The sequence below is a fragment of the Siphateles boraxobius genome, unplaced genomic scaffold (genome assembly GCF_051911475.1).
Source record: "Siphateles boraxobius isolate OS27281-9 unplaced genomic scaffold, OSU_SipBor_1 12, whole genome shotgun sequence".
Lineage (NCBI taxonomy): Eukaryota > Metazoa > Chordata > Actinopteri > Cypriniformes > Leuciscidae > Siphateles > Siphateles boraxobius.
The window spans coordinates 29745159-29766292 of record NW_027508722.1 but is presented as its reverse complement, the minus strand read 5'-3'; the positions used below and the strand labels follow the sequence as shown (position 1 = coordinate 29766292).

Sequence of the window (21134 nt, the reverse complement as noted above, 5' to 3'; positions counted from 1 at the left end):
TTTATCTATTTATTTATTTTTAATTAAATCAGCTTTGGCATTGCATACACAGTCTCCCAAGCCGACCCTGTCCTCTTCCTTCCCTACATATTGAACCTACAGCTCGTTTTGTAGAACTCGAAGATGATAGGCTTCTAAGTTTTTTGTTTTTTTTGTTTTTTATTATTATTGAACAAATATAACATCAAGTACAGTGTCACAATCAAGAGCAAAAATAAACAACAATAATTCAGAAGACAAAAAGACAGTAAAGGGAAGTAAAATAAAAGCAATAAAAATAAATAGATAAAAATAAAAACATAAAATTGAGCCAGGGGTAACAACAACTTAAAATAAATTCAAGAGAGAGAGATAGGCTTCTAAGTGAAACCCCCATTTCGTTAGTCACTGACGTAACATCTCCGTTCCCTTAGGGAACGGAGACATTTTTATTTTGTTTAAATGTGCAAATGCAGCATTATCTAATTAAATATCCACTAATTTGCATACATGCCTAGAACAAACATCTAAACATTGGATAAAGCCAGGTTAAAAATTCTTGTTAATTTTTTTTTTTTTTAAAGACTTACTAGACTTTTGATGAACTACTCATCATAGACTAGGTTTTTACATTGGTGATTTTTGATATCACTTTGTATAAATCAGAAAATACTGTCAACAGCCTGGAAAAAAATAGGCCAACATTTACCATAAAAAATTTTGGAACAAAATGTTGTAGCCTATAAAATCAGGCAAATTATAAATGGACATACCCCTCTGTAAAACCAGAAAGATCGGAATAGCAATACAACAGGTGTGATGTAAGTGCTGCTGAAGTGGAGATTCTGACTCAGGACATGAGAAAAAATCTTTGAGAACATAGCCTTTAAAGATATGTACTGTACTTGAAATCTAAAGACGTAAATAGATGAATTTCTATTTATACACTAAAAAAGTGTATTTTGTATGTTTTCTTTCCAAAAGCTAAAAAGCCCATATTCTCGAAATTGACAGATGCATGAAAAAACAGTGTTTTTGCCTGTAGTGTCGCGCCTAAAACAAATAGCCTAACCTAAAGGAACTGTACAATGACATTAGAAAACTCCCTGGTTGAAACATATAGCCTAATCTGCATAATCCAACTACACATGACATCCATTACCGTTTATCACATGACCTGACAGCGCACGCGCAGTGACGACATACCAATGTAAACATGATCAAGGCACAGAGAGGCCGCAGTGAGTGTCTGACAGGAAAGGAAGTGACTCCACCGCACAGTTTCTGAAACAGTGGTTGGGGCAGTCCGATATCACATACTGTTGACTGAATAACAACCTTTTAAACGCTGCTGCTCTCTGATACTAATAGGACGTAAAAACTTCACACAAAAAAATCAAAGCGGTAACGATATATCAGACAATAAAAGGTAATTGACTTCTTAACGCAAGTTTATGGTCAGTGTTTTTTTTTGGTGGTGTTGCTTGTTTTTGTTTTTGTTTTCTATCTCACATTCGGTAGTTACTTTTGGACGCCACTTTGCGTTATGCTCTGTGTTTTGACTGTCTTGTAGATGCCTTTTACAATGTACTTTGGAAATAAATCCTTCTTTTGTTCTTAGATGAACGGGCTTGCTCCATCTGGAAGAATGAGATTCATTGCAGTTGCTGTCGTACTTTGTGCTGGATATTTCTGTTCAACGGCCTTTGCCCATCCTCGGTATGTCATTCAAATACATTTAGATAAATGTATTTATACATATTGATCCCTGTTTGAAGTTGGGGTGCATTAGCAGCCAGAAAATCAAAACTTTCTGTAAAGCGCCTTGTTTGTATTTTCCAGAATTTATTGAACAAGATGCATAGAGTACACAGTAAACACTACATCTCCACTAAGACCTTTAAAAGGATAGTTCAACTGAACTTACTGTACTGTCCGTATCAGACTGTTGCCAACAGATGAGTTTTTTTTTCTTTTTTGCAGACGTCAACAGGACAGATAAAAAATGTCAAATAAATGTAATAAATCTAGCCTAATTCTTACTAAAGTTGTTTTTACACAGGCATTACAAAGCTTGCGTGAAAACAACTTTAGTAAGAATTAGGCTAGATTAATTACATTTATTTCACATTTTGTTATCTGTCCTGTTGACATCTCAGACAGGATGTCCTGTGAATTTTCACAGCAATGAAAACAAAACACACTAACAGTTCTTGGTTAATTAATATTGAACATCATATTAATAACTTAGAGAGTCAGATTAATTCAGTTGTTTTTGATCAACTAAAAAGAACCGTCTACACTGGTCGAAAGGTTTGTGTTTTACTAATGAAACATCTCATAATAAGAATCACATTTTAAAGAAATGAAAAAGAATGTGTTCTCGCGCAGAACAATGAAAATTACAAAACAATATCCAGGTGCATTACAGCAATACAAATTTGGTTCATGAGTTTCAACCATTTGCATGGACAATGATTTTAATATAAAAGTTGATAAAAATTAATTATTTTAATATGTATTTGATACTGTGACCACTTTTTACAAAATGTATGTCAGATGGTAATTGTCACACTGAAATCATACATTGTGAATTGACTGCTTCTTTTAGGGGAGAATGGACAAAACTCATCCTGACCCAACACTGGCCACAGACATTTTGCAGTGTAATGTATTTCCTTTGCTTGACATTATTTTATTGTTGACACACCATCTATTGCTCCTCCACTGGGTATCAGGTGGATAAATTATGCTGTTTTTCATTTATAGATGGAACAATGCAAAACAAATTTGAGCTATTGGACTCTGCATGGATTATGGTAGGTTTATCAAGACAAAATGCATCGTAATGTTTGTCAAAGTCTCACAGATATTTCCTTTTTTGAGGTGCACATGCGTGATCAGTGACTATATTAGTTTCTTGTTTTTATGGAAGACATACTGTTAAAAAAGAAGGTGAAAAACATAAAAGTGTATAGGTTTGTAAATGCAGCCATCATGCTGTTAATCAGCTGTAATAAATATATGCTTTTGGTATTAACTGAAGACGCCTTTTCCTCAAACTTTTAACTAACCCCCAAGCATAAAAAAAATACATTTGCTAATATAACACCTCTTATTTAAATAATAATAAAAAAAAGTATTTTCTGCATTTCACTTCTGCTCCATCTTGTGTAACATAAACTTAATACCTGACATTGTGTCCTGCAAATGTAGTTATGATAAAAATGTTATATTAGTGCAACAATGGTTGTCATGTGATCTCAAAAAAATCATCCAGTAATGATGGCAATGACAGTTGGATGATTATGGTTTATGGCAGTAGAAGTATTTGAAGAATATTTTTGTTATTACAGGCCCAACACTGGCATAAGGTGCAACGCATCCTGGCATTTTAATGCCAGTTTGATTGAGGTAATTTGCCCTCTTGCCCTGTTGCATGTCATATATTTTAATTCAACGACCATGTCCTTGACATGTTGTGTGTGAATGTCTTGCAGGACATATTACCAGAAATGGAGAAATTCTGGCCAGATCTGCTAGTACCTTCTTCCCCAGAATTTTGGTATGTCAAAAACTTGAAAATGTTGAAATGGTATGTCAAAAACTTGAAAAATACATTTAAGCATTACTATGATTTTATTAATATATTTATTTATTTGCTTAGGAAATATGAATGGCAGAAACATGGAACATGTGCTGCAAAAGCAGAGTCTCTGAACAGTGAGCATAAATACTTCAGCAAAGCTCTTGAGCTGTACCACAAGTTTGACCTTAATAGGTTAGTTCTTGTTTTTCAGGGGTTCTTCTCACTGTATACTCTGATTTTGTGGCTTTCGGTAAATTAGGAAGTCGTGAGATAGCAGTAAAGTTGGTGAATTCAAAGCAAAAGATATGTTTATCTATAAAGTAAATGATTGATAACTGTCACCACCATAAACAGGCATTATGTAACACTTCAGCTAAATTAAAATACTCAATACAGTAAAGCTAATATTATAAAACTTATAGTTCTGACTCAAAATTCTGATTGGAGCCTCATGCAAAGCTTTTGTAAAATAGGTGATATATACAATTCATGACACTTAAATTTAAATTCTAAATTAACCCTGTAAAGGATATGGCATAATATAACCTTTAGTGTGTTTTTGAAAAGTATTACAATTGAGAATGTGTGTGTATATATATATATATTAACATAACAAGTTTGGGGCACGTCCCGTTATGTTATATTAAAGTATATTAAAGCAATCCTGCCCATAATGGCTTCACAATTATAGCTACAATGGTACTGTATGAACACTATCGCTTAAAAGACTTCTGTTATCTCAGATATGTTAGCCGCTACCATCATGCCTCCCATCCATAGTTGACATTGATTTCCTAATGAGTCTTTTGTGTTTTCAGTGTTTTAAGGAACAACAACATCGTGCCCTCTAAGGAGCATTACACTGTAAGTAGTTGAACAGTTCTCACTGCTGTAATTATCATTTATGAGACACTAAACTATCTGTGGTACTCTGTAGATGATCAAGTAAATATTTTACTATGACCTTTGACCTGAGAGGTGGTCTGTGATTAATAATCCGGAAGCTGTGGTTGCGTTGGAGTGTATTTACTCTAATGTACAGCTTGCTGTGTTTTCTCTTCCTATCACTGATACCACAACAATGGCTCACATGAAAGATTTAATGGAAATAACGATCAGGTTTAAGTTTCACGAAAGTATCATCCATCTAATAAGATGCCTCAAAGCATTATCCTAAACCGCAGCGTGTATAATTTGCCCAGTGTACACTGTGATAGCTGCAAGATCAGCATTTCAACACACAGAGCCTGACTTCTTGCAATGTTCTATTGTATTCATTTCTACTTCTACATTTTTGGCCTAGAGTAAAAAGAATCTTGTGATTATGGTCACGTGCGTAAATGTGTCATATTTCCTGTTTGTTTTAGCTTGATGATGTGGAGACAGCCCTTATCAACTTCTATAAAGTGAAGCCAAAGATTCAGTGTGTCCACCCAGGAAAGGTATGAATGAAGAATGGCAGAATATTCTAACCACCCTTCCATCAGCAGACAAGAAAAGTTGTCTTTGAAGCATTTTTTTATTTTGTCGTATTGTGTATATTCCTTTAAGACTGTGTGTTAAATATTCCTGGCTCAGTCGACAGCATAGGGGCTTTCGCACCAGAGGAACCTTTTCATAGTTCCTAGAACTATTGGCAGAAGTACCCGGATGTTGGCGTGTTCACACCACTGCAACTAGGAATGACTTTAGTTCTAGAAACTCCTTTTGGAGGAACTAATTTATCTCCTAATTCAAAGTAGGTCTAAACCAGGACCATAGGAACTACCAGTGACATTTGTGTACGCTGATTGGCTGAACGGCTTCGGCTCCGCCCACTTTCGCCTTCAAAAATGCTCTACGCACACTACGTCCACATTTTTTAACAGTCTATGGTAATCACACAGATTTCAGCCTATATATTTACGCCAGAAACTAACTCTACGAACATGGAAAACAGTGATAGATGGGTCTCTCAACCTTTATGCTGAGGAGAAAATCCAACACAACTTTGAGGGGACCAAGCGAAACATGATTATGTATTTCTGCTCAGCTAGCAAAACTGGACATCAACCACACGGCATATGCTAATACCTTTTCATTACTGTCTACTTTATTTGTATAACAGTTCTATCTAATAATGTGTTTAAACTAATGAATACGGAGAATGTTAGCATCGTGTGCTTAGGCTCTGGCATTCTCAGCGCCGTCAAAATAAGTCACAACAAAAAGCTAATTTTACGTCACTTCAGAGTTCCTACTGGCAGTGCGAATGCAACCAGGAAAATGTTCCTAAGGCAACCATTAGTTCTCGGGGAACCACCCTGGTGGATAGTTCCTAGAACTACCCAGTGCGAAGGCCCCTCATGACTGGCATAATGGTGATTACCACAAAAATGTATTAAGACTCGTCCCTCCTTTTCTTTAAAACAGTTTAAAATCTAAACTTTGTTGCCATGATAACATAAATTATTAAATTAAACTTTACGGCTCAAATGATACATACGTTTCAAAGGAAGAATTAATTAGTGTTTTTTAAATATGCTGTGGAATGAGCCTAACTTTTATTGAACCCAAAATATTCCTTTAAGAAAGTAAATGTTGCACATTTTGATTTCCTCTTCTGCTCTGGGCAACAGTTAAATTCACTCGGACCACAATTTGCCATCAGTTTTGCTGAGGTGAGATCTAATTTCTTACTGTATTTCTCAGGGGGGCCAAGTTCAGACTTTGGGCCAAATAGAGATCTGTGTTGATCGGGATTTCCAGCTGATCAATTGCGAAAAGTCAACAGAAGAAATCTGGAGCAATGACATACACGTAGTGGTCAGTGGTAAATCAGACCTCAGTGTATGTGATCACTCCATGCCGATCGATTACCCTCCAGTGCCGAGCAGATCATAGAGGTGGGCAAATTCAGACCTCTTTTGGGAATGTGGAATCACTGAGAAAGAGACGAGAATTCAATAATCAATTTGAGAGTTCCTGTCTAGCATTTGAAACACTGGAAACATATGTAATGGTTTTCTATTTACACTATCTTTTTAATTAATTGCACATTAAATTCCTTTATTTTAAATGGTGATGCTGGAACAGTAGAGAACATTTAAAGGTGTCAAAATCACAGACTGCATGCTGTATTCTATGATTGCTGGGTTCATATTTACAATTGATTGGTTTTACAGTTTGCTCAGCCAAACTGTTGTCATGTTTTTATTTTTAGGTGAATATCAGAAAAATAAGTCAGGAAAAAATACAAGAAAAGAATGATTATAAATGAAGCATGTTATAAGAAAATAAAGTGCTTTTTTGGTATTTTAACATTATTTTCATGACAATTAAACACGTTATTCTCAATCATTTTCATTATATTCTCATTACATAACTAGATATTATTATAGTATTAAAGGCAATGCAACAATACTACAATGATATAAATTACTTGACAATATAGATAATATATTACTATTTTTTTCAAAAAATATGAATCACATTTGTTCCTAAAAGTAAGCCAAATCTTCTATATTTTCTGAAACAATGTAAGTCTTTATTTTTTTTCTTTTGAAATTGTTTTTGACAGGTTTTGTGATATTCACCCCATCTTTATAAAAAAATACACCAGATAAAAAAAAAAAAAAAAAAATCTTCTTTGTTGAAGATGAATGTGTTGAAATATGCTCTGTGTTATCTGTAACATTCTTCCCACTATATTTTTAATCAGATATTAGCTTTGCTTTGCAAATTTAGGGCTAAATGGCCTCTTTCAATGCTATGCTAATGTGTAAAATGTGTGGTTGTTTCGGAGCTTTGTGCCTAATGGCAGCATGCAGTTGCAGATAATGCACACCTAAGCTCCTGCCACTGGAGGGCAGCACATGCATTCTGGCAAAGAAAAAATAAAGCACATTGATGTTGTTTACATATGTAGTTCACTTTTAATGAACAACATTTAATGAATGGGCGATGGCATTTAACTAAGTTACCATTTGCACAAAATGTTCAGGTAAATAAACAGTGTTTTTTAACAATTATCAGAGGATTTTTGTCAGATGCTGCTTTAATCCATCAGATGTTTACTTTTCAAAAGAGCCATATCAGATGTGGGCATTTTTGATACATTGCTTGGTTTGCAACACGGCATGTAAAATATGTCTGATCGTTCATAGTTTGATTTTATACTGTTGAGAGTGACATATATACTGCTGGTGAAAAACTTTTTACAGGTTTGTAACTTTTACAGTACGCAATACATGCCTTATTTACATAAACATGTAAGTAATTGAAGCTTTTTGTAATGCAGTGTCAAATAAATAAATGTCCCTGCTGAACTGTCTTCATATGACATTACTTACAGGTCAATTCATGGTGTCAAATGATGGCAGTGTGTTTGTCTCACTGCTATGTCCTTATCTTGATAGAAAGAACAATGTAGACTTTTTAAAATACCATTTTGGTGGTTGTGGCTGCTTTGCCCAGTCCATTAGGGAATGTGATGAGAAGGACTTCTTCAATAACCTGTGCATGACTCCTCATAGCCATATCTTGTTTTTGCAATGCAAGGTTCTTAAGATGATACTAACTTGTTTGCTTGCTATGTTAACTAATGATTTTCTCTCAGTTGGTATGTGTAAATAACCAGATGATTCTACATTACCCTAACTATTTTCCCACATGAAGGAGCAAAGGGAAAAGAGGAAATATTTTGACAGAACTGCAAAAAGAAGAATACACGTGGAATATGCGATTAAGAGGTTTAAATTATATAAGCCGTTGACATAAACCCTTCCAATCAGCCTGAGAACCAATCATGACAATATGTGTGGTTCTGTAGTTTATTTGCACAGATCCATGGTGCAGAGAAATAAACCCAACTCTGTCATTAATGAGCTGCCTATGAAAAATTTAGCATTTTAAACCATAGTGGGTTTAAAAGGCACTTTTTTGGCCAACTATTTAGGAGGCATTGCATGTATTTTTACATAGAAGACAATCCCATGATACATTGTGACATGTTCATTTAAATAAATCCATCAAAGAAAGGCACTTAGAATTGAAAGGGTTTTTTTTTTCATGCTGATGTCAAACTGTATTGAAATGTATTGAGTGGAGTCCCCCATGTTTTATATGTGGAGTGCTGTGTGATTTGCCTATAGCAGGGATAGGCAATGTCGATCCTGGAGTGCCGCTGTCCTGCAGAGTTTAGCTCCAACCCTAATCAAACACACCTGAACAAGCTAATCAATGTCTTCAGGATCACTAAGGCTAAAGGCAGGTGAGTTTATATCAGGGTTGGAGCTAAACTCTGCAGGACAGCGGCCCTCCAGGATCGACGTTGCCTATTCCTGGCCTATAGAGTTCCAAATAAGCTTCATTAGGTTCCGACAGGATATTGTCAATATAGGCAATAGACAGCAAAACAAAACTAGAATGATTTCGAAGTTCGATTAGCCATCCCTTTTTTTGTTCATCAAAGATCCACAATTGATTTTTAAGAATGCTTAAATTAAGGAAAGACAGGTGAATAGAGTAAAAAAAAAATCAACATACTTTTCCAGTTGATTGATTACAATAAGAATGGCAAACATTTTTTGTATTACAATTTTCCTGAAATGTTGCAGTATGTTTAAATTGACAAATTAGCCATTATCTAATTAAATATGCACTATTTTGCATGCACTTCTTGAACAAAAATCTGAACATTGGATAAAGCCAGGTTCAAAATTCTTGTTTATTTATTTTATTTATTTGAGTCAAAGGTTTATTGAGGGGATTTTGGATATCTCTTTTTATCACTCCATAAATCAGAAGTTAGACACGGTGGGAACACTATACCCACAACGCCATAATAACTAATGCCTGTCTGTGTGAAATCATAGCGCACACTAAGATACAAGCACCATAGACCCTGGAGTGGAGCCTAGATCTAGGTTATAAAATCTCACAAATATGTGTGGTGAGGACCAACATCACAAATGTCAAGAAGGGACACCCCCGATAACAGAGCTTTAGAGGCAGCCATACTCCTAGTAGAATGGTTCCGAACAGCCATAGGTGAAGGCTGACCAGCCGCTTCATAAGCAAGTGAGATTGCCTCAACCACCCCCTTGCTCATTCTCTGCTTAGATTTAGGGTATCCTTTTCTGGGTGACCCAAAACAGACAAATAGTTGATCTGACTTTCGCCACAGGACAAGGTGGAGGACGGTGGAGAACAGAAGGGCCTGCAGAATAATGGGACCTGCAACAGCAGTAGGGACCTTAGGGACATAACCCGGCCTAGGGTGAAGAAAGGCAATCCAGGTGCAAAGTCCAGGCACGAAGGAGCGACCGACAGAGCTTGCAAATCTCCAATTCTCTTTATGTAAGAAATAGCAAGGAGAAATAAAGTTTTTAGAGTGATGAATTTTTCTGAAACCTCTTCAATAGGCTCAAAAGGAGCTAAAGTCAGGGCTTCCAGTGCAATGGCCATATCCCATGCCAAGCCCACAGTTTCCATAACTCCGGGCGAGGGTGATAAATCGTGCCCCCTGCTTGGGACAATAGGTCCCTCCTGATCGGAATCTACATTAGAGAGCCTTCTAGAAGGGACACCAGGTCCGAGAACCAGACTCGGGCCTGGCCAGAACAGGGCTACTAACAACAGACGGGCCCCGTCCCAGCGAACCCTCTCCAGAACTCCCGGGAGCAAACATATCGGGGGAAATGCGTCGAGGTTTAGCCTCGGCCATTCCTGAACCATCGCATCCAACCCCAGTGGAGCTGGATGCGTGAGGGAGAACCACATGGGACAGTGAGTTGTCTCTGAAGACGCAAAAAGATCGAGTTATGCTTGACCGAATTTCTCCTGTAGGAGCTTCAACACCTCAGGGTGAAGTCTCCATTCCCCGGGCCTTAGCCCCTGTCTCAACAGGATATCCACTCCCTGGTTTTGGTAACACGGAATATATACCCCCCTGAGAGACAGTAATTTCCCCTAGGCCCAGAGGAGGATCAGAGTGGCCAGCTTGCATAGGTGACGTGACCTCAGACCCCCCTAATGGTTGGTATAAGTGACCACCAATGTGTTGTCCGTGCGGACTAGCACATGATGGCCCCTCAGGTCTGGGAGAAAGTGTTTGAGAGCCCGAAACACCGCCATCATTTCTAGCCGATTTATGTGCCAAGAAAGTAGAGGGTCCTCCCTCAGACCTTTCGCCAAGCGACCACTCATGATCGCCCCCCAACTTGTGAGGGAAGCATCCGTCGTTAGCGTGACGCAGGGAAAACCCCTTGGTTCTGAGCCACCATTGCAGGGGTCTCATGTACAGAAGGCCAAAAGTTATTACGTTGGACGCAGCTGCCATAATACCCAACAGTCTCTGGAACTGTTTCACAGCGAGTTACTGGCCTAGTTTTATCCTTATTCACGGCTAAGAATTGATATTATACGAGCAGAGGACAGTTGTGCCTGCATCGTCGCCAAATCCCAAACTACGCCTAGAAAAGTGGTCCTCTGAGATGGAAGGAGCACACTCTTTTTAGCGTTCAGCCTCAACCCCAGACCCCAACACCAGATCTCAGCCCAATAGAGCATCTTTGGGATGTGGTGGAACGGGAGCTTCGTGCCCTGGATGTGCATCCGACAAATCTCCATCAACTGCAAGATGCTATCCTATCAATATGGGTCAACATTTCTAAAGAATGCTTTCAGCACCTTGTTGAATCAATGCCACGTAGAATTAAGGCAGTTCTGAAGGTGAAAGGGCGTCAAACACAGTATTAGTATGGTGTTCCTAATAATCCTTTAGGTGAGTGTATATAAATTAACTAAATTAATAAACTTTTTCACAACAAAATGAAACATCACTGAACTTACTTAAGCTGGATTGTGACGCTTTTTTCTTCTGGAAAAAAACTTTGTTGCATTTCCTGTTATATCTGTAATGCTGCTTTGAAACAATCTGTTTTGTAAAAAGCGCTATATAAATAAATGTGACTTGACTTGACTTGGTATTAGTCGAACAGCTAGTCGAATTAGTCGGTGCCCTGTAACGGCGAAACCGGCTGGGAACAACTGAACATACTGTTATACAACCCTCCTCGGAAGATCATTTGGGGACACTGACACCTCGGTGCCCTGAAGCATGGCAGCGAAATGGCAGCGCTGTGACCCTCCTCAGAGTGTCGCCCCCCAGAAGTCGTCGAGGAGAAACGGGCACTGTGTTTTGAGGTGGAAGCAGTTTCTCCTCGGAGGGGACTGCCCTCAGAAGTCTGACGGCCTCGGCGTCAGGACTTCTTCTTAGTCGAAGCCTTCTTGGAGATAATGACAGTCCTCAGATCTTGTCTATCTTTAGATGGCTTCCGCCACCCAGACCCCTCTGAATGTGGAGGAGCCCGAGTGGCGACGCTTTGTTTTTGTTGCACTCTGTGCTGTTAGGAGCTCATAGACGGCCGTGACTGCTCCCGCCCAGCAGTCTTGGGGACCATAGATCGTAGAGGAAGAAACTTCTGAAACACCGCTGCTTGTTTTTTCACCTCCTGAAACCTCTCAACGACAGAATTGACAGAGTCGCCCGAAGAGGCCAGAAGGCGAGAGAGGAGCGTCCATAAGAACAGATCTGTCTATATCTTTTAGGTCAGATAGATTTAACCAAAGGTGTCTCTCCCTGGCCACCAGAGCTTCCATAGTTCGGCCAACTGATTTAGCCGTCTCCTTGGTGGCCCGAAGAGTCAGATCTGTAGCGTGACACACTTCCTCACTCTCATCCAGGTCCCTTAGCAAGTCAGCTTGATATGCTTGTAATATCAACATAGTGTGTAAGCATGCCGCGGCCTGACCTCCTGCCGAATATGCCACCAGGGTTGTTGCATGAATTGTTCTGTAGTTCCTAATTGTTTTACTCTGTACAGAAATACACTTTTTAGTTGTTAAATAGCAATAATACATTTTATAAAACACTTCTCTTTAGCTATGTTTACAATGGTAGTCTACCATTGGTATAAATTCCCAATAGCTTTTCTGTTGTCAAGACATGTGCCTATGTGCCTATACAGAAACTGACTTAACAATAAACCCACCCTGAAATATTCATTGGAGTAAAATGTTGATGAATTAAGATGATTAATAATGATTGGTTTAACTAGTAACAAATACGATTTCTCTGACCCATGGGAGCAGATCTACAAGTGAAATAAATAGTGCATTTACTTCGAACCCAAATTAAGGCAATTTCTTTAATAAAAAAACTTCAAGTTCATTACACAGAGTTCCTGCCGATTCAGTGTCTCTCTTTTTTTTTGTTAGGCAGATTACTTGCAAAATCAACTGGGTTCATAAAAAGCTCTGTATTATTGACTGTGTGGGATGACTTTAGGTTATGAATTAACACTATAGACAATGTCTTTTTGCTCCAGATTTCACTGTTTCTGTCCTGTTGTAAAACCACAAACCCTTTAAACACTCAAATTCCATGAAATCTAGTTAACCTCCCTTAATCCCTTAACGTTAAATCATAGACAACGTCGAAGAGCTTTCAAGATTTTCAGACAAATCCTTGAACTAGAAAAATGACATAAAATAGAATTGTAAGGTAACTAGATACCAGTTTCTGATGCTCTACAACCATCACTTACATGTTCACAGTATTTATTTATAAATAAATTCACTGTTTGTTTGTTTATTTAGTTACTTATTTTTGTCAAGCAAACATGGGTCTTTTTGTAATTTTAACTGTATAGTATTGTAAGGAACTCAGCTTTTTGGAAATATTAATAATCAATAATATCTTGTTATTATTAATTATAAATATTTGGGTCAGTTAATTGGATTAACTTGATGTGGCTGAATTAATATTACAATCAATTAATCAGTTCTTCCAACGAACTCTTTTGATTATTAATTTATTCTAAGAAAAGGGTATCTTCCATGGCCACCGAAGAATAATTATTTCTTCGCCTGTACTTGTACTTTGAGCCAGTAGCAAAAACCGTGATCGTAAAGTGACTTGTATTGCAAGCAAAACAGAACCAAATACATATTATGTACAAGTTTTATTAACTAAATATAGATATTTATATGAATATAAATAAACTAAACAACATACACACATGAATACATAAATAGGTTAGTGATAGGATGAAATTGGAAACCGGAAGAGGGTCTATGAGAAGAACCATCAGAATTTCATTTTCACATTTCATTGAATTGAATACTTGCATTTGTAATGGGAACAATTCTTGAAGTTGTTGAAAATTGAAGTCGTTGATGGTTCCGGCAGTGTCAAGTGGAAGTTGGTTGAGCGTTCTCTTTCTCCAGGACCGCATGGCTGGTTTGGGCAAGGCCTGGGACTCTGTTGAGGCCACGCCGAGCACCCAGGAGAAGTGAGGAAGTCAGAAGGATGGGTGATTGGAGTCGTTGTTGGTTGGAGTCTTTGTTCCAAAACTCTTGAGATTGTCCTTGGTTCTTTGTGAGAGAGTCACCTCTCTCCTGCCTGAGCCCATATCTGGTTGGATTGAGGCCTGCTGGGCCCTGGGGCCCCCGTGGAGGGGGAAGGGGGTTCCCCAGTAACACCAGAACAGTGTTCCGGCTGGATGAAAGAACTAAGAGAGGGAGGTCACATGTGGACTGTCTCTAATAAGGCCTGGAGAAGATCCTCCCCTAAGGGTTGAACTCGACCAATCAGAAAGGGGACATGTCTGAGAGGGAAAGTGGCTCTTAGTTGATTTACGGATCTTTGTCCCATAATATGATTATACCTTCATTAATGCTAAAATAGCTATAACACATCCACACTGCATTCTAGAAGAAGGTGATGTACATCAAAGTGTGAGTCATTAAATGAGGATTATTTAGGTAGGAGGCATTATACAGGTGAGGTTACATTGATCGTTAGTTGGTTGTATACCAGGATACATACCATACACTGTAAGCAATTGCTGTAAATTTACAGCCAATTTTCAACACTAAAATACTGTTTTCATGTTAAACAGTTTAGTACTGTAGTTAGCAATGCATTGTGGGCTGCTTAACTTGGAGCAACAGGACAGAGGTCCTAAACAGTATGCTGAAGTTTTAAATTACAGGAAACTACAGTATTTTTTTAGAAACTGAGTGACTGGGGAATTTGGAGCACGGTCAGAAGTTTGATACAACGTCAGTCTTTTACATTGAGGCTACTACTTTTGTTTTGGTAAATTTTCTTTATAAAATACAGAAATAATTTGCCATCAACTCCTGCGGGACTTCAGGAACCATCATTTCCAGAAGAGGACGCACAATTTAGATGACGTGCATGCAACACATCCTCGAGAGTTCTTCATCAACAACATCCATCGGGTCTTGGATCTACAAATTAAACGGTAATTAAAATCGTATTCATATTGCCACGAATGTTTGATATCAAACTGATGCTCAGGAGCTTGTCTAGCTAGGGATTTGAACATGTCATTTATCAGTGAGGGCTAGATTTGAATGACCATACTTTTGGGTGTTTTTTTTTGTTTTGTTTAATTTTGGTAACATTAGCCGAACGTTTGCATCCGAGGAACAACACTTGTTAATCGGTAAGAGAGGCAATCGGCAGATGGAGGCAGCAGGAAAATATCATTGTACTGGAATAATTAGCCTACATTGATGCCCGGTGATTAAGGATTTATTTCAACCAGACCATACGATTATTGGAACATCGGCTATAACCGAGATGGTTTTGGTGAGATTTATTTTGTGTCGACTTTTAATGTAACGTTAGTGTGTTTTACAAACATCTAACAAGAAAATTAAGCCAATTGTAGATCGGTTAAAGAGAGACACTTGAATCCTCAAGGCTTTGCATTTTTCTGTTTAAACGGAAAATTAATGTGAAAATATTGCCTTTCTGGACTCTTTGTGAATGCATTTTGTTTATCTGTTGCTGCGTGTCTCCACACAGACTACATCTCCCAACTGTTTTAGCTTTGTCAAACCGTTTTGCATCATCTGTGGCTTTTCTTTCACAGTCTTAACATTGCAACTCGGTTAAGATTAAACATTTCTCCGTGAAGACTGATACGGTGTCACTAAAAAGCAGCCAGCCGTAATCAAGACTAATCAGGCAGTAACAAAATGTTCCCCTGTCAGATCTGTTGTCATAACTGTGCCACAATAGTGACATACGTAAGGCACATGAGAATTCATAAAAATACACCTAATTTAACTTTTAAGTGTGTTTTGCCAGAATGCAGTCAGAATTTTAAAAACTTTTCAACGTTTAAGTGTCACACTTACAGACATAACAAACGTGTAGTTAGGCCTACTTTGTCTGGTGTTGAACTAACATGTCATGTTAATATCTGCAGTGCAAGGTGTGAGACTTTGACTGCATTTTACTCTCATTTGAAAACACACATTAGAGAGGGGAAAACAGTCACTTGTCCTTATAGACACTGTAGCAAGAGCTTTACAGTTTTATCAACATTCACATCACACATGAGTCGGAAACATAAAAATGGTACTGAGGAAAATTTGGTTGAGTCCGTTGTGAATCCTGGTGTTTCCCATGAGAGTGAACAAGATCAGTCTGATATGCAGATTGAGCCTCCCAGTGATGCAGGTGATGAACAAGAGATTTACCCAGAAATTGCTGATGAATCACAGTTCTTTAAAAATTTAGCCCTTTTTTATTTGAAATTGCAAGCAAAGTGTTTGCTTCCATCCTCTGTCATCCAAACAATTATTGAAGATTTTCAGGAAGTACATGATATAAGCCAGTCACATTTGCTTTTCAAACTAAAAGAGAAGTTGGTTACACTTGGGATTTCTGAACCTGACACAAACAATGTGATTGAAGTCATGAAAACTGAGGATCTCTTTAGGACCTGCAACACTCAGCCACTGAAAACTGATCAGAAAAGAAAAACAGTTTTCAAGAACAGCTTCAACTATGTTGAGCCAGTTCAGATCTGTCTAGGTCAGAATGAGGCAGGCAAAGAGTGTTTTGCCCAGTATGTTCCTATTAAACAGACAATTGATTCTCTATTCCATTGCAAATCAGTGCAGGAACAATATAAGCAAGTACACTCCAGTATTGGTTCTAAGGATATTCTTAAGGATGTGTGGGATGGCAAAAATATGGCTGAGAATGTTCTCTTCCAGACGGAGAGCTCATCACTGAGCTTGATCCTGTATCAGGATGCATTTGAAGTGGTAAACCCACTGGGATCTGGAAAGAAAAAACACAAGATACTTGCAGTGTATCTAACTCTTGCAGATTTAATGCCACACAACAGATCCAGCACTGATCAAATGCAACTTGTTCTTCTCTGTAAAGAACACGATTTTAAGTATTTTGGTCAAGACTTGGTTATGGGCACCCTCGTCGATGACCTTAAAGATCTTGAGCTCAATGGTGTTACCCTGTCTGATGGAAAGGTCTACAAGGGAACTTTGTGTGCCATTGCAGGCGACAACCTAGGCTCACATAACATAGGAGGCTTTGTGGAGAACTTCAGCAGGAGTTCACACTTCTGCAGATATTGTGATATCAGCAGAGAAGCATTCCATGCAGATCCTCTTATCCAGGGCACAAAACGCACAGTGCAGTCATACAGTGGTCATGTTCAGAGCAGTGAAGGACAGTCTACATCTAGTGGAGGTGTTAAATTTGACTCTGTGTTCAATACGCTCAAATACTTCCATGTATGTCAGCCAGGGTTGCCTCCATGTCTTGGCCATGATCTTTTTGAAGGTATTGTATCCTCTGATCTGGCACTGTACATTAACCATCTTGTTAAGGTGGATAAAATGTTTAACTATCTTGAGTTGAATCGACGAATAAATCAGTTCAAGTATCTCGGTAGGGATGCTAATGACAAACCGTGTGAGGTTAATCCAGAGGGTGTAAAACTTGGGGGACATGCTGTGCAGAATTGGTGTTTGCTGAGAATGTTGCCCGTTTTGATCAGAGACAAAGTAAAAAATCCAGGTGACAACAAAGTATGGCAGTTGGTTTTGCAACTTAGAGAAGTTGTGGACCTCATTTGTGCACCTGCAATTTCAAATGGCCAGATAGCCTACCTAAGAGTTCTGATTGATGAATATTTGCATTGCCGAATACAAACCTTTCCTGACAACCCACTGAAGCCCAAACATCATTATGTCAGTCATTATCCTGAGCTCATTATCCACTTTGGGCCACTTATTCGCCTATGGACTTTAAGATTCGAGAGCAAACACACATATTTTAAGCAGTGTATGAGAAAATTGCGCAACTTTAAGAATCCATGTTCTACTCTTGCAGAGAGACATCAGCTTCTGCAGGCCTTTCTGAGTGCTGGCACCTTCTTCCCTCCAGGTGTTTCAGTGGAGAGGGGCACACAGTTTTTCTCAGATGACTACAATGATGTAATCATAGAAGCAGTTGCACATCACAATTTTGAGTCCACAAACACTCTGATAGCCAATGAAGTGACTGTGAAGGGGACAAAATACAAAAAGAACATGCTCATTGTGATTGATGATGATGATGAGGGGCTTGTAACTGGAAAAATCAAAGTGATTCTCGTTCATAAGGATTCAGCAGTATATTTTATTGCTGAAAAGTATCATGCCCTGCGTATTCCTGACATGGGTGTTTACAGCCTCACACTGATGCAGAGAAGCTACTGTTGTATTAATCAGGAGAATCTGCTAGATTACTATCCCTTGCCTGAGTACACTTTCCATGGTACACCACTGATCATTCTTCACCATTCTTTCCCTCTAGTCCAGAATGATGGCGAACATGAGTGAAGAGATCAAAGAGATAATCTGCAAGACCTTGCCAAATCTGTCTGAAGAGACCCAGTTGCAAATAGTATCGAAACTTCAGAGCTCCGGCTTGGAGTCAAAAGAAGACTTAAAATATGTACAACAGGAAGACATTGCTGATCTGTTACCTATTATCCAGCGCAGAAAACTCCTGGATGCATTCAAATTAGGTAATGTATGGTTAATTTAGTGTGGCATTCTCTTGTCAAATTCTCTTGTTTATGCAGTTGTGGAATTTTTTTCTAAATCTACATTTATGCACTTTTAAACTTTTCAAATATGCCTAATAAGGAGAGTTAAGTAGACTTTTGGCCAAATCTCTGCAGTGACTTTGATATAGCTTATATGTTATGTGCCCTAATTCTTTTTTTTGTTTGTTTTTTAGAAACCGAGACAGTTACATTGGATCTTCAAGTCATTCCAACTTCGTCACCACTGACGAGTAGTGATCGATCGGTGTCTGGGTCTTCATCACCAACATTATGCACTCCGCCTAATTCTAGCTCATCACAGCTGTCGGCCAGTTCATCATGTTCAAGCCAGACAAGAAACAGCGAGCCAAGCAACAGACCTTCCACATCTCAGATACTGAAAACATGGCCAGAAACATTCCAGGTCCCTTGGGAACAAATGCCACAGGAAATTCGTTCTGCAATTGCAGATGGCAAGAGACCTAAACCAGTGGAGCGACGCCAGATGGTACGAGTACTCGCGGATGAAATGAGAAGGTATGAAGCTAACCCCACTCGCGCACAGTGCCTAACTGTGGTTCGAAATATCATCAGGCAGTATCCAAAGAGTTTTGCTGATATTGCACCAGATGGGTCACTTCTGTGTGGAGGTTATACATCACTTTTGATTCAAGTGAAAAACCGCATTGAGAATGTGAACCGTGACGGAAGCTTCTCATGCCACCGATCCTCTACAGGCAAGAGGGGTCCAACTGACACATATGGATGTACACGATTTCAGCCAGAGCTACCCCCAGAAGAAACTGGTGACACTGTGAAGCAGCACCGCCAGAGACTGGAGGAGATTTATAGACAGGAGGGTGCAGGTGGAGCAGAAAGAGCAGAAGTTAAAAATCTAATGGAGCTCACATTCTCTCTACAACGTCGCCATATAAATACACTTCCACCACCTGACATTGAAGATGTGAAAAGCAAATGGCCTTTTCTTTTCACGCCAAGGTATATATACGCACATTTTGAGTTGCTCACAGACATCAATGTGCTTCGTAGCTTGGAACTCAGTATGGAGGAATGTGGAAGAGCCATCACAGAATACTTCAGGGGAAAACCTACCAACAAAGATGTCAAGGATATCCTCTCTAATGGTGAAGATAATGAGATGGCACTTCGTGTTGTTCAGCTGCTCATGGCACACTTTGGAGAGGACCTAACCGGGCTGATCCTTCTTACAGATGTAAGTTTTATTTTTTCTTTCTAACCCTGTGTTTTAAAGGGTGACTCCACCAGTCTTAAGTGTCCAGACACCTAATTTGTTTACTAGTTTTGGGGAGTACTACTACATTATGTGAAAACAGTAGTGAGTGTATATTATTTTGTGGCTCAGAGGAAGCTGCATGTAAGCTGATAAATTACCTCAATGTTGTCACACAGTTGCTAAATTGCATTATGGGTAAAGTAGGTGCAAGGTTTTAAAAAGTATTTCACTTGTCTTCTTTGCCCTACTATGACACTGTTGAACGTTTTAAAAGCAAATGATCAAATCAATACAGCAGAAACAGAAATATTACATTTTTAGTTCCAAATATTCTTCTTCCTTTTCAAAAGCTGGTGCCTAGATTATCCACAATGCAACTTGACCACTGAGTGACATCACTTGAGGCAATTTATCCGATTATGTGCAGTTTCCTCTGGAACCACAAAAGGGTTTATACTACTTTTTAGACATTTACAGTAGAACTCCCCAAGACCTGTAAAAATAAAATTGTTACCCTTTAAATTTTGAATGCCAAATCTATTTAGCAGTTTGACTGTAGGTACTTCAGAAGCCTATCTAATTTGCCTCTAGGTTATTCTCACCTAAACCTAGTGTTTACTAATTATTGACCTTTTTATAATTTTTCTTCTTAAAAATCTTATTATGGTAGGCATAATGTATTTGTTCCCTAAAGGTTTCTGCCACTGCAGCAGATGTTGAGACAACTCTCAGTCTTCCTGCAAGTCCTCGCCTGATACTGCCTGGTATACATTTCATTTAGATTAATTGATAGACACATTATATATCATAGCGGCCATTCATCTGGAGTTTACAAATGTTTATACAAGGTAACATGCATTCTCATGTTGCTATGACTTGAAGTTTCAGGTGCAACAGGGCAAGTCACAATTAAAGGTTGGATGATCACCTTAGAGGGCCGTGTAATCTCTGAGGGCATCACACCAACATTTGCAACGGGACTTGCTGCTGTGTTTGCAATCTACTACATATTCAACCTTCAATATCAAGATGAGGCAGCCTGCACTCTGGAATTCATTCAGAGGTAAAACCCCTTCATTCCTTGTCATCATTATATGGATATATACAATTAAATTAATGTGTTTGTATTGTTTGCATAAAATGGTATTAGTACTGTACATTTCAAACCACAACACGCATAAAATGGTATTAGTACTGTACATTTCAAACCACAACACGCATAAAATGGTATTAGTACTGTACATTTCAAACCACAACACGCATAAAATGGTATTAGTACTGTACATTTCAAACCACAACACGCATAAAATGGTATTAGTACTGTACATTTCAAACCACAACACGCATAAAATGGTATTAGTACTGTACATTCACACACACA

At 38.5% G+C, this 21134-nt stretch overlaps 1 protein-coding gene across 2 annotated transcripts; it reads left to right on the top strand.

Annotated features, from left to right (window-relative positions):
• Nucleotides 1–1153: 1153 nt before the first annotated feature.
• On the top strand, nucleotides 1154–7880 carry rnaset2 (ribonuclease T2). Of its 2 annotated transcripts, XR_013198273.1 has the most exons (11): nucleotides 1165–1408; nucleotides 1601–1698; nucleotides 2591–2645; nucleotides 2749–2798; nucleotides 3336–3393; nucleotides 3480–3544; nucleotides 3647–3760; nucleotides 4387–4432; nucleotides 4936–5010; nucleotides 6260–6859; nucleotides 6937–7880. XR_013198273.1 is itself a non-coding variant. In XM_077218128.1 (10 exons), exons 2-10 carry the CDS (start codon nucleotides 1601–1603, stop codon nucleotides 6449–6451), a joined length of 753 nt encoding a protein of 250 aa, XP_077074243.1. In that variant the 5' UTR covers nucleotides 1154–1408; the 3' UTR covers nucleotides 6452–7880. The 2 variants fall into 2 exon arrangements, 1 of the variants encoding a protein (XP_077074243.1); XM_077218128.1 differs by having other exon boundaries at nucleotides 1154–1408; nucleotides 6260–7880.
• The last annotated feature ends 13254 nt before the right edge of the window (nucleotides 7881–21134 follow it).